The sequence below is a fragment of the Lineus longissimus genome, chromosome 19 (assembly GCF_910592395.1).
Source record: "Lineus longissimus chromosome 19, tnLinLong1.2, whole genome shotgun sequence".
NCBI lineage: Eukaryota > Metazoa > Nemertea > Pilidiophora > Heteronemertea > Lineidae > Lineus > Lineus longissimus.
This window is the reverse complement of record NC_088326.1, coordinates 6992018-7004998: the sequence shown is the minus strand read 5'-3', so window position 1 is coordinate 7004998 and position 12981 is coordinate 6992018. Positions and strand designations below refer to the sequence as shown.

At 41.2% G+C, this 12981-nt stretch overlaps 2 protein-coding genes and 1 long non-coding RNA gene across 3 annotated transcripts in view; 2 read left to right on the top strand and 1 right to left on the bottom strand.

Moving 5' to 3' along the window:
- LOC135503218 (uncharacterized) overlaps positions 1 to 12981 on the top strand; it is a 77507-nt gene that overhangs the window by 19874 nt on the left and 44652 nt on the right. The window lies entirely within an intron of this gene.
- Positions 1 to 12981, top strand: part of LOC135503493 (uncharacterized) — a 29086-nt gene that overhangs the window by 12041 nt on the left and 4064 nt on the right. The window lies entirely within an intron of this gene.
- LOC135503381 (uncharacterized) lies at positions 2944 to 8295 on the bottom strand. The gene is made up of 9 exons (XM_064796940.1): positions 8284 to 8295; positions 7962 to 8072; positions 7558 to 7653; positions 6847 to 7286; positions 6123 to 6432; positions 5611 to 5722; positions 5136 to 5388; positions 4486 to 4765; positions 2944 to 4158 (listed from the first exon to the last, which is right to left on the bottom strand). Exons 1-9 carry the CDS (start codon positions 8293 to 8295, stop codon positions 2944 to 2946), a joined length of 2829 nt encoding a protein of 942 aa, XP_064653010.1.

Genomic DNA, 12981 nt, shown 5'->3' with positions numbered 1-12981 from the left:
TATCGACGCTCATATCTCCAACACTGCAGGTCTTTGAATGCTGTGGCTTGCACATGATAGGGGTAATGATACCTACTTTCAAAATCAGAAATAAAATTTCCGGCCGCTTTTACTGTTTTCCCAGGATAAACCAAGGAAAAAGTGCTATTTTCCACCAAAATGACACTCATTGGCTAGTGCTGCCACCTTGTGTACACTTGATGAATTATAAAATAAATGCATAATGAACACATAATTTATGCTTGGTGCTGGCCATAAGGATTAGTAGTTACTGTCAACCACCATGATCACCCCCCCCCCCATGCCTAGGCCTACTAACCTATTTTAAGTAGGCCTACCGGTAAATAACTCCACTTGCATTTTTCCCCCAAAAAAAGAACAAGCTCATCACTACAAATTTGCCCTTGATGAAAGCCCTTTGGGGAATTGGGCCCCATAGGTCCTGAAATGCTGATTTGAATTTCAAATAACATTTCGGCCTTGGCCTACCTGATGGCAACGTAATTGAATAAGCTACATGTAGGCCTTCTTACAGTCCGAAAACCTAAAGAAACCCCCCTGTTGGTGAGGATGCTAATGTTGACCCATTCATTAGCCTGTGTCATGCTGCCAGAGCATGTTGTAGGGGTTGGACCCCCCCCCCCCATGGCTAAGGCACCTGAAGGGCATGTGGTATGACCTACTAATACATCTTTATCAACCCATGCAGGGATCATCCTGTTCCTAAGAACCTTGCAGAAGTGCTCATTTCACATACTAGTAACACCTTCCATTGCTAAGGAGCCAATTGACCAAAGGTGCAGTTCCTACTGTAAATACTGTTTGATGAGGACAACCCTGCAGTTGGCTGCACCGTCAGAGTACTGCTATTGGAAGTTTTTAGCTCCTTGGTTGGCGGTGAAATGTTCTCCTGGAGTTGCTCTGGCATTGGCTAAATTGTACATATACATGTACTGGAATGGAGAAGTTTTTCATGAACTGAGTTACGGTACTGTCCAGTCCCTTAGGAGAGATCACAACTTTCCACATGCTACACTTGTACCTGTCTGCAGAGGACAGTGCTGCCACCTAAGAAGCAGGGACACTTTTTTTTTACAAATGGGTGATTTAATTACAAGCTAATATAATGATACATAGAAAAAGGCTATTTTGCAGACAATAGCCAAACCACTACTAACCACTACTAGGGAGGGACCAATACTAGTAACACCTCATTTACGGTACTACATGTCAGGCCCAAGTGCAGGATAGTATCAGGAGAGAGTCGCACTTTCCAGTAGCAGGCTTGGTTGTTCAAAACTGACATTAGCGCTACTAAGTATACTGACATTAAAAATCTATCTTGGCATTTACAATTGTTTACTAAAAGCCAAAGTTCAAATTTATCCCAAGATATCGCTATAAAATCTTCTTTTTTTTCACCAAGCCCCGCATTTTACCTGATGAACCATCCGCTAGATAACATCAAATCTGGATGTCCTTCATATTGCAGGTTATGTTAGTCAAGGGAGACAAAAACACAGCATGAAACAGTTTTAGGAAATTCACCATGTATTTTTTTTAGAAAAAGAGAGATGTATTGTAGAATGCGAACAATGCATTTGCAATCAATGGCGTGGAAAATCTCAGGTCAAGCCTGATGAATGTACATCCAATAAAGTCGTACCCTTTCATTCAAAATCAAGAATTCTTGATGTGTAGCTGACAACTTTCACTGGGCTAATTCTGCACAGTCATGACTCAAAGACCAACATTTCAGAAAATCTGTCTCCACCCTCTTATCATTTCTCTCTCCCAGCTCAAGAGTGCTTGACCAGCAGTCCTTATGATACTGTTGCACAACATTACCCATCAAATTATTACTCATCTGAGATCATCTTAGATGATTATTATTCGGAGTATGTTGCAAAATACAAATAATACCTCAGTTCGATTATTCACAACTAGACTAGGCAGTTTGTCCCAAAACATCCAAATACATGTAGTACCTTACGAATCCGCATGGGACGCATTAACAATAATGTTGCAAAATGACTGTAAAAAATTGGTCGCACTGATCGTAAACATTGTCTTATTTTTCAAGATGAGAGTATGTTGATGATAAGAAAACGTACACCACAAATAATAGACCAGTATTCCTTAAAGGACCAGTATAGTAACTAAGGGCAATATTACCAAGCCCTCGGCTGCCTAGTCACCTCCTATTCTGCACAAAGTTTCCATCATCAAACTGCACAAAAAAGGGAAAAATTCAAAAACTGACGAAACTATCACGTTTCTCCGATTTCATTTCTGAGGACAGCCTCCCTGCAGAGATAATTTTCCTACAGATCAATACACTGTGACGCGCTGCGAGGGGTTTGAAAACTACAATCGGGCGTCATGGATGACGTCCGATTGTAGCTGCGACGTGAATGGAAATGACGTTACGTCGTAATAGCGGGGTGACGTGAACTCGGGACTTCGGCATGCACTGACGTGGTGCGAAACGTCTTTTGCGCCAGAATTGTGCGTGCTAAAAATAATTAAAAACGCGTTTTTATACTATTTGAGAGTAAACATTTTTTTTGAAAAACGTCAAAAACTTCAGGAAGTATGGTTGCTTAAAGAAAAAAAAGAGAAGATGAACCGTACTGAAATAATAATTAAAGAACTCCTTTAAACCTTGCAAGTGATTTGGGGTCCTTGAAACTCCTTATATTTATCAATGAAACCTTATTCCCACCTAAGGGTTTGACCGGGCAGTCCAAAACTCCCCATAAACGCCGTCTACACTAACGAGTAATGAATTGGTGTGGATGAAGGCTGTCAGTATTGAGGGTTTTCTAAGATATACGTAGTTGCAGTTTCAACCTCCTAGACTCAATGGTGAGCAAACGTGCCACCATTTTTGACGGACGGACAAGACGTGACGACATAAGCTCACCCAGGTGAGCTAAAAATCTACAGTCCTGTCTGGTTGATGACCTTGTCTCTGAGTTGGCGTCGTGTTACTGCAGCAGCAGCAACAGCGAACTCTGCATCAGATTCCTCAACCACAGCCGCCTGGGTACCATGGGGAAGACGTCCACACTTCTGTTTCGTGGAGAGACGACTGAAGTAACCCATGACCTGATGAGATGTCAGCCAATCCTCCTTACCGAAAGCAGCCTTTATACGGGAAGACACATTGACTGGATTTTCTTTCATTCCACCGACTCCCTTCATAAATTCCTTTTCAAGGAAGGCTCTTATTTCGGGGGAATAGCGACGGGCAGTCCTCTGTCCTCGATGCGCCCAGCCAGCACTGACCTGGGTATCAGTGTCCTCCATCTGCAGAGCGGATTGCAGTTCAAGTGAACTTGAGGCGTCCCTGGGCTTTCCGACTGCCTCCACTCTTCCTGCCCATTTCCTCTTTATAGCATCCATCCTGGTGTCTTTCAGTGGCAGAAGATCATGTACACCACACGCCATGTGGGTGGTGAGGGCCTCCTGGGTGGGGAAGGTCTTGCTGCACCCATTTTCTGGACAGGGTACTTGGACAACCTGTGTTGGATCAAGGTTGCCAGCCATTGCTCCAGTCACTTTTGCTGGCTTTGTGTAATCACCAACAATGACACCTGATGGTCCTTGCTTACACTTTTTCAACAGCTTATTGTAACTATGAAAGGTGCCTGGACCAATACCATAAGCCTTCCACACACGAATTCCTTCATCCTCAAATTCAAAATTGGTAAAAGACGTGATGCCAGGCCATGTTCCTCTCTCACTTGTAGGTGCTGCTTTCAAAGTTGCAATGGCGACATGGCAGCCCCGTACCCCGCCATACGATGCCAAGGCATCCCTCATTTGTTTGGCGTTTGTGACATCATTCCCCTCATTGACATATCTTTGAATGTGAGATTTCATGGGCGCAATTTTTCGGTCACAAATGTCCTTTCCTGCCTGGGCCTCACTGAAGTCGTAGCGCTTGATGGTGATGCCTTTTGACTTTGACAGGACAGGGAGAGATAACAACAAGGATGCATTGTGGTAGCACCCTGCGTTGTCGGATCTGAGAAACACCTCTGTCACTTGTGGCGACTCTACCATAAGTTTGCTGAGACTAGCGTCGATGACGGAGTACACACTGTGCCAATCCTGTTTGCACTGATCCAACAAGTGGACGAAGCAGTGAATCTGAAAAATAGACAGAAGACATGCTAAGTTGGCAGTATGAAATGGTGTACAATAGGAAATCTTATGGGGCCCCTCTCTCATCCTCACGGATCACAAGTTTGCAGTTTTTACTAGAAGAACACAAGTATATGGAAATCAGTAAAACAGTACACTGTATCATCTGATAAGCAGCGGTAAAATTAATTGACTTGTTGGGTTGGCTCTTCAGTTCCAGGTGACAGAGTTCAATGGTATTCTCTCCTTGCAGTAAAATGTTGTTCATGTAACTAGAATGATATCAGTGTACATGTGGCGGCACTGAACACGATAAACATTTGAAACACATACCTTGTACTCGCTTTCAGCAATCTTTGATACAGAGGCCGTCACATGCCACGAAATACCCTTCTTGGCAAACCAGTCTTGTTGTGCTTCCCTGAATTTCATTGGCAAAAATTTCATCGCCCAATCCATGGTAAGCAAGGCTTGATGTGGTTCCAGAGTTTGGAGAAGGCTGGTCTTTGCTCGTTCTTGGTTTTTAGCCCGAAGAATATGTGACTTAAGTTGGAGGATCTTTTCTTTTGCTGCCTCAAAATCGAATTGTATTTCATCTTTCTGTTTGCTGTATCTGAAGTAAAATAACAATATGCATGAGTCATGAAGCAAGCAGAAGACTGTAACTAAAAACGAACATCAGCTTTGAAGCTGACCTGAAGCCTTGCAAGGTCCATTCTGGTCATGTTATGTGGAGGACAACTCTCTTTTGACAGTGCAGTTTCCTTACGTGTGCTACAGTGTCTGTCTGACAACATTGCACCACCCTTTTCCTCAAAATGAATGCGTGACATTGCAGATGATAGAGACAGCCCCCTCCTGTGGCAGGGAAGTATATTGATTATCTGCCATCAAAATTAAGCATGTATATTGCATGTGTAAACTGTTCCCAAATACATCTTTACATTTGAAAGGGACATAAAATTAATGACTGATTGCCTCACCTGTAATTATCGAGAGGTAAATCCCTGAAGGCCAACTCAATGGTTTCAAATATGAAGACTATCTCCTTGCATCTTTCACAGGACATGTCGTGGTCATGCTTGCACGCTGAGGTGCTTTCAGCTAGAGCATACACGATGCAGTGATCGGGGCACTGACTGGCTTCACTGATGTGCAGTTTGTAATCAGTCTTCAGATACATCCTTGCTGACTGTATCTTTGATTTCAAGGCCTCGACAGTTGTAGCTGAATATCCTGAAAATATGGGAATTGGGTAAGAATCTTTCTCATGTAATCTGAGATCAGTGCTGCGTTGGACATAATCCTATCATTGAAAAAGGCTGCCAGCCACAGAAGTACAATGTCACACGTGTCGTCGAACGATGCTGCAGGAAATGAACTAGGCCTGGACAAATCTGATTCTGATATTATTTACATATATGTATTCATGGAATTAGCAGTTGTACTCATACATACCACATTCTCCGAGCTGTTCCACAACATGTATGAGGCTATCAAATGCCTGGGAACCTTCAGCAGCAATGTTGTCAAGTCCGGCAAGGGATTTCTTTTGTGATGCAGCACATACCTAAATGAAAGGAAACAAATTTTATAACTTTGTACCATCAAAATACACACCCATCCAGCGTGACTACTAAAATTCTGATGGATCAACGATGTAATCAAAGAAAAACGAGAGTCTGACTTCACAGTACCGAAATTTGCACCAGCTTTCATGATTAGATTGGTTCAAAGGTTCCAAATATAAGGCCATGGATTCGATAATCTGCCAATTGTCCACTTTCAGGGGATTATTTTTCAGATGATATATATTTGGCCAAAATAACCAAGACAAATAAATCTTGCAAACAGCAAAAGTCAAGTACCATCACTATCAGAAAAAAGTAATGAAATACAAACTAAAATCAAAACACAACTTTTCCCTTTCACCAACACAAACAACAAAAAATAAGCTGAAGTTCTCATACCTGTATTATTGAGAAGAGCGTTGATCGTTGTAGTGGGTGGAAGTCAGTCTCTTCACAGTAGGCCTGATACAGTTGGACCACTCTTGACACAATTGTTGTTCGCACTATGTTTGGGATCTCAATCTTTTCTCCATTGCTCAACTTCATGGTTCGGGTACCATAGGCCACATCCTGGACAAATTCTGGCCTAGATATGAAGTCCAGAAAGTGATCCACCTTGACGTTGTCCAAGCGAGATCGGGTGATTGGCTCAAGTGGAACTGGCTGAGCTTGACCAACATCTCTGGCATGCTTGCGAGCTTGGTCTATCCTGTAGACAGTCAAGCCAGGAATCAAATCCTGCAAAAGAATATGGACTATTCAGATTTTGGAGTCAGCCAATTTTGTCGCTACCTAAAATATCACACTATAGTAAAATCAACCATGTCAGTACAAGAGACAAGGGCTGATTCAACACCATTTTGTCCGTCTCACCCTCAATGGTGTGTCAGATTGTGAAAGGGACAAGGGACCTCAATCTATGTATATCAGATATTTCATGTTTGGCATACCGGTACCAGAAGTCTGTGACTATGTAGACTTGGAAGGTAATTTTGCATCTGGCATAATCAGTCGTGCTCATACTTCAGGTAAAATCTTTGAGAGAGGGCCTCTCTGAACTGACGTAGGAGTGAAATGTACTTGTCCTCAAAAAGGTTTGACACTGAAAATGAAATGAACTCACTGTGATTTGGTTCGATTCACCGCAAGAATTGAGAGGATCTGTCTTTTTGTAAACCAAGTGTTTGCCTCGTCATAACACTTTATAACAGTTGCAGCCAACGAGTCGTCAATGTTTGAAGGTACAGGCTGAACTAATGCCATGAGTTCATCTTCTTGTCCTGGGGCAAGCAGATGGAGAACAAGGCCAAAAGCTTCCTTGGCTTTTGATTTGTAGTATCTGATTGTCCTTTGAGAAGCTTCGTCAATTGCAGTTTGGAGCTGGCCTTCTACTGGTGCACATCCTCCCTGCTGCAGAAACCTATTCAGCGTGGCAAGCTCAAAATTCTTTGGCGCTGGGGTTGGGGCCCACGTGATGTCTAGTATATCACGAGCATCATTATTCCCACTCGTGGTCTCTGTGCTAGGGGTCGAGCCACCATTCCCTGGTAAAAAGTGGCGACCCTGAAAAAAACAGATAATACATTTTATAAGATAATATTTTTTGGAAAGGCCGCTGTATAGAGGGTGGCCTCTCTGCAAAGAGACAACATAGGTCTTCAAATGGCAATCATGCACTATGAAGTTCTCATTAACAGAGCTTCTGATACTGTTCATTTACCAATTACGTAAAAAGTGACACACCTCATCTCGTAAAGTGGTCACGAAACTTTAGAAGCAGAAAGGATAATTTTACCACCCTATCAGACTGTGCTCTCAGTAGTTCATATCTCACCTTGATAAGCAAATCTGTTTCAGAGGAAGATCCATCACCTTCACCACCACTTGCTGATTGAATCTTCATTGGATACTGAACATCTCCAACTCCTCCCTGAAAATATCAGCATAGTATTTGGCAAGTATGTGTATGATATATAACAAACTCAGAAATGCAGCGCCTCTCGCGGACAAAGATAGAACAAATCGACATTTTTTGCACCGGTTTTCGCTGCTCTTGCGTACCAGCATCATCTTTTGTTGATTTTCGCTTTTCGTTCGGCTGGCTGTGAGTATTGGGATGTGTACCGAACCAATTTTCAGTTTCAGGACACCCTGTATAGTACTTGGTGGTCTAGTCAAATCAGCTCGAAATGCTTGCAATAAAAAACTTCATTAACCATGCGATGACTAAACACTTACCTCATGGCCTACATTTACATGTATATCTGACTTGAGAGATTGCCCTTCTGTCCCGTCTGCTGGGTTTTCTAAGGCGTCGGCTGGTTGAACAGAGGAAGAGGCAACAGCAGACTGAAAAAAGATATTGATGGAGAATCAGGTTTGGCTTAGAATCCCTCATTGCCAAGGAGATGGGAGCCAGAATGGCATCAAGGTTTTCAGCTTAGTCCCTCCTCTCTCATCAGTGACCTTCTTACATGTAAGTCAGTCGCTGCAGGCAGAATTAACCAATATTCACTTTGGCTTGCCCCGAATCTTCTCCCCTTTTTTTCATTCAACTCACCTCTGTATCCATGGATGCTGGTTCTACTTCTGGTTCTACATTTGCCACAGATACTCGATGTTTAGCCTCACATCCTTTACACAGAGCTGAAAAGGCACCAGATTATGGGGGTAATGATAATATGATGTGCAATATAATAGTGTGAGGACATGATGATGGTGATAGACTTGTTTTGATAATGCGACCAGCCATGCTGATTTTGTACGGCAGTGAAGCATCACCTCCAGTGGCACTGGCAGGGAATCATAACTGGGACTTCCTGATCATCAAGCCAAGGCTCCAATCAACTTTCTAGGAAGAAAACAAGTGAAGTGGTAAATCGTTATCACTCAGTTGGTTTTGCACCAAAGTTAGGTTTAGTCAGAGTGGGTATCATTACAGGCCTACTGCTTCTTTTCTACTTCAGTGATTTTGAGACTGATCCCTTACCTGAGCCAACTGGGACAAAAACTCCCCACTTGATGTATATTTCCCGAGACATCACTCGATGAACTGAACCACCATCTTTTCTGGGTTTCCGACTTGTTTTAGAGGGTTGATGAAGTGGGTGCTGGCATCTCCTTTGCTGATTCCATGATAAACTCAACTTGTATCGGTGGTTCGGGCATATTGTGGTGTCCAGAACTGGAGAACTCATATCAAACACGCCAGCACGAAGTGCTATGAGCTCCCATTCACTTTTGACTCGACTGGCTTTTCTGGAGGACATCCAACGCATCAAATGGGAGTGCACGTCCTTCTTACATCGTTTCAAGGGGATCACACTCTTGTCATTGGGGTATGAAGCGTCAGTACCACACTCGATATCCTTGGATATGACAGCAAATCCACATTTCAACTGTGATTTTTCAAACTCCATTTTCAATAGACTATCACACAATGTACACGTGCATGTACACAATGCATTGTAACTGTAACTGTTGTTGTTGTTGTCGTTGCTGGTGTTCGTTTCCGCCTAGACCGCTAAGCCTCCACAGGGGTAATAAAGGCCTCTAGGTTGTTTGAGGGAGTGTGTGGGAGGGGCAAGGGAGAGGGGGGTTCACTTACATCTAAAAATGTAATTTTATTTGGAAAGCATGTGTATTTCGTCAGTTATCTGAGGGAATGGGCAAAAAATGGGCACCAGTGAGAAGGGCGCGACTCGACCCCCCTCACCGGAAAACCGTAAGGGCGGCCGGATTTTTTTCTTTTGCAAATTAAAAAACAGCATTCTGACTTCCTTACCTGGAAGTGGCATCACCTAAAAAACTGCAGTGTTGAAGCTAAAGGAGAGTTAAAATTGCCTTTTTACTGAAATTTGAGATTGCATTGTTTTTGGGACGTACTGTACCTGTCATTAAAATGTACCTGGGGCAAAACAAAAGGCATGAAAAGGTAGCTCAGATCATGTACTTTCAATTTCAATAGGCGGTGTTTAGTGATAATTCTGTTTGATGCACGAAAATTGACAAAAGACTTAGCCTATTTTGAGGGATAATGCATGTTTTTTTAAAAGGAAAATGAGTAGGAAATGGTTAACAGCCGTACCCCAAAACTGTGGGGTTATTTTCGAAACCAATCCACCAGCCTTCATAGTACCCTAGGATAGGTCTGTGGTAGAAATTACAACTAGATCTGTTGACCCCCCACCTTGCCACCATTTGCATGATCCTGCATGGTGGTATCATGGACTGACACTTAATGTTCTGCCAAGAACAGTTGATAATACATGCACCATTCCAATTAGATTAAAGAGGAAGTTGTCCTATACACATGCTGTTATTACACAGAATGTGCGACCTGCAGTAATTATAAATGCGCTGAATTATTTGCTGGCCAATAGTGAATTGTATAAAAATGCCAATATAACTGTGAATGGTGGTTGGCTGCAGACATTTCCTGTTGCAGATGACTCGGGTGGTCTGAGTGAATCAGAAAGAAATGATGATATTGATTGTGTCGATGTTGACGGCCTAGTAAATGAATTTGAAACAACTAATGAAAATGATAAGGATGGTGATGATGACCACTTTGAAGAAACGACAGACAATGATCAGACAGGCAATCTTGATACATTATTAGATGAACCAGAAATATCAACTTCACTAGTTTATTCATTTGCTCCTGGTGAAAATCAGAGACCACTGGGCCTATTCCAAGACAATGATTCTGAATACCTTGCGTTTCCATCGATATTCATTGGACAACACTGAATAGATAATAAGGAACGAAATGTCCATGTTCATTATAGTGACATTTGTAAATTATGGGAACTTCCAGCTGAGGACAGACGAGTTGCTACTTCGATGCCAAATCTGTTCTACAAAATGAAAAAGTTACAAATCAAGCAAATATCAGACAAAGTTCAACTTGCTATGAGAAGATGTAAAACTCAAGGTAAAACATATCATGCCAGTGATTTACTCAATACAAATGTTGTAAATGATATTACAAGGCTAGGTGAAGGTTACCGCATTTTCAGGACTATAAGAAGTTCACCACCATATTTTGAGGCAAGGGAAAGAAATCTTTTTGCAATGATAAGGCAATTAGGTTTGCCCACATGGTTCATGTCACTATCTGCTGCTGAAACAAGATGGCCTGATCTACTTCGCACGCCAGGAAATCTGTTGGATAATGTAAATTATTCTGATGCAGAAATTCTTGATATCCATTGGACTAAAAAAACAGATTTGATTAAGTCTGATCCTGTAACATGTGTTAGATTTTTTGATCATCGTGTCCATACATTTGTTCATAATGTCCTATTGAGTCCACATAATCCAATTGGCAAAATTTCAGATTATTTCTTTAGAGTAGAGTTCCAACAACGAGGAAGTCCTCACATTCACATGCTAGCTTGGGTTGATGGTGCTCCACAATTAAATAAAGATTCAGACAAAGATCTAGTACAATTTATTGACAACTATGTATCTTTTTCATTGTTTGATGTATCAGATAACTCTTTCATTGAATTACAAATTCGCAAACACAGTATGACCTGTAGAAAAAATGGAAAAGCAATTTGCCGTTTTAACTTCCCGTTGCCTCCTATGCCAGCTACTTAAATATTACGCCCCTTCGAGGTCAATCCAGAAAACATAGAAGAACATAGACAGAATTATAAAAGAATTACTATTTTGTTGGACTCAATGGGTGATGGATCAGACATATCCTTTGTCGACTTTCTACATGAATTAGAATTATCTGAAGAAGAATATTACTCTGCTCTCCGAACTTCAATTAATGGTCCTTAAGTTTTTTTAGAACGTCAACCGTCAGAAATACGAGTTAATGCCTACATGAAATTATTAGTAAATGCTTGGAAAGCTAATCATGATATACAATTTGTATATATATTTTCAATATATGAATACTTTTAAAAAACCTGCAATTTTGTGGGTACTGCTCAGTGATAAAGAAATTTGAAAAAATACAAGAGCCACTAACAGAACATATTTCTCATCAGATATTCCGAAGGAATGGACTCCAATTTTTGCTGTAAAACGAACATTTTATCGAGGCAAAAATTATACTCCTATCACTTGAATACAATTTCCATTAACCATTGGTGCTGCAAAAACAATGTGGAAATCGCAAGGCAACTCCTATGAAAAAGTTGTTATTGATATGACATCTCGCAGAAAACTTAACCATGTCCACTATGTTGCATTAAGCAGAGTTACAAATCTCAATAGACTGTTTATCTTGAATTTGCAAGAGGATAAAATTGCAACTGATTCTTTAGTAGCTCAAGAAATGAATAGACTTCGAAACAATTGTCAGTTAATACCAAATTACATCATACCCTCATTGGTAAGACAAAACCATCTGAAATTGCTCTTCCACAACACAAGATCCTTAAAATTTCATTTAAAGGATGTCGCTGCAGATCATCACTTGATGGCTGGAGATATCATTCTTCTTGCAGAATCTCGTCTAACTTCCACAGATCCTAATGAAACCTTTGAAATTCCAGACTTTCACCTCTTAAGAAATGACCAAATGTCTATAACTGGCAGAAGACCACCTCATGGTCTAGCAATATATCTATCAGATGAGCTTGTGAATTTTTCAACAATCCAACATGTCTCAAGTGATATATTCGAAGCCTCGTTAATTTTACTTTCAAAACCTATATTCCTTCAAGTTATGTGCCTTTACAGAGCCCCTACATGTTCATTCTCAGAACTTACTTCTAAACTCAGAACAATAGGAATATGAAATATGACATAAAACACTGCGCAGATTATTACACAAACACAAACACAATTTATTCAAGATGGTGGACGCAGATGAATACTGTAGAATCGTTCAAGAGCCGCCACACCAACCAGGTGGCAGCACCCTTCCTGCAATGATATGGGTGTGAGTGCTGCCACCTGGCAAGACGCAATGCCCGATGGTACAGTAATTTAACAATAGTTTAACTAATTTCACTGTTGAATGCACATTGTACATATTGAAACCTAGAAGACCAACAATTCTTTATTAATTGAGGTGTGAAATTTAGTGTATTTGCACATGGTGCAGAAAGCAACATGGCCACCAGCAGGACAGGCATGGACCAAAACTAAGTCTTCTTAAAACACATGTGTTGTAGGCCCTCATGCCTCATAACTTCAACCATAATTCAGCATAAACAACAATAAAACACTTGCTAATTTGCTAACAGTCTCTAACATTTTAAACTGCCAACAATTGATAAATGAAATAACA

Bases quoted from the DNA above. Each gene is read 5' to 3' on its own strand.
- LOC135503381 (XM_064796940.1), bottom strand. The intron at 7,287-7,557 runs GTGAGATATGAA...TGTTTTTTTCAG, and splicing joins AAACAGATTTGCTTATCAAG to GGTCGCCACTTTTTACCAGG. The intron at 5,389-5,610 runs GTATGTATGAGT...CCATATTTTCAG, and splicing joins GGAACAGCTCGGAGAATGTG to GATATTCAGCTACAACTGTC.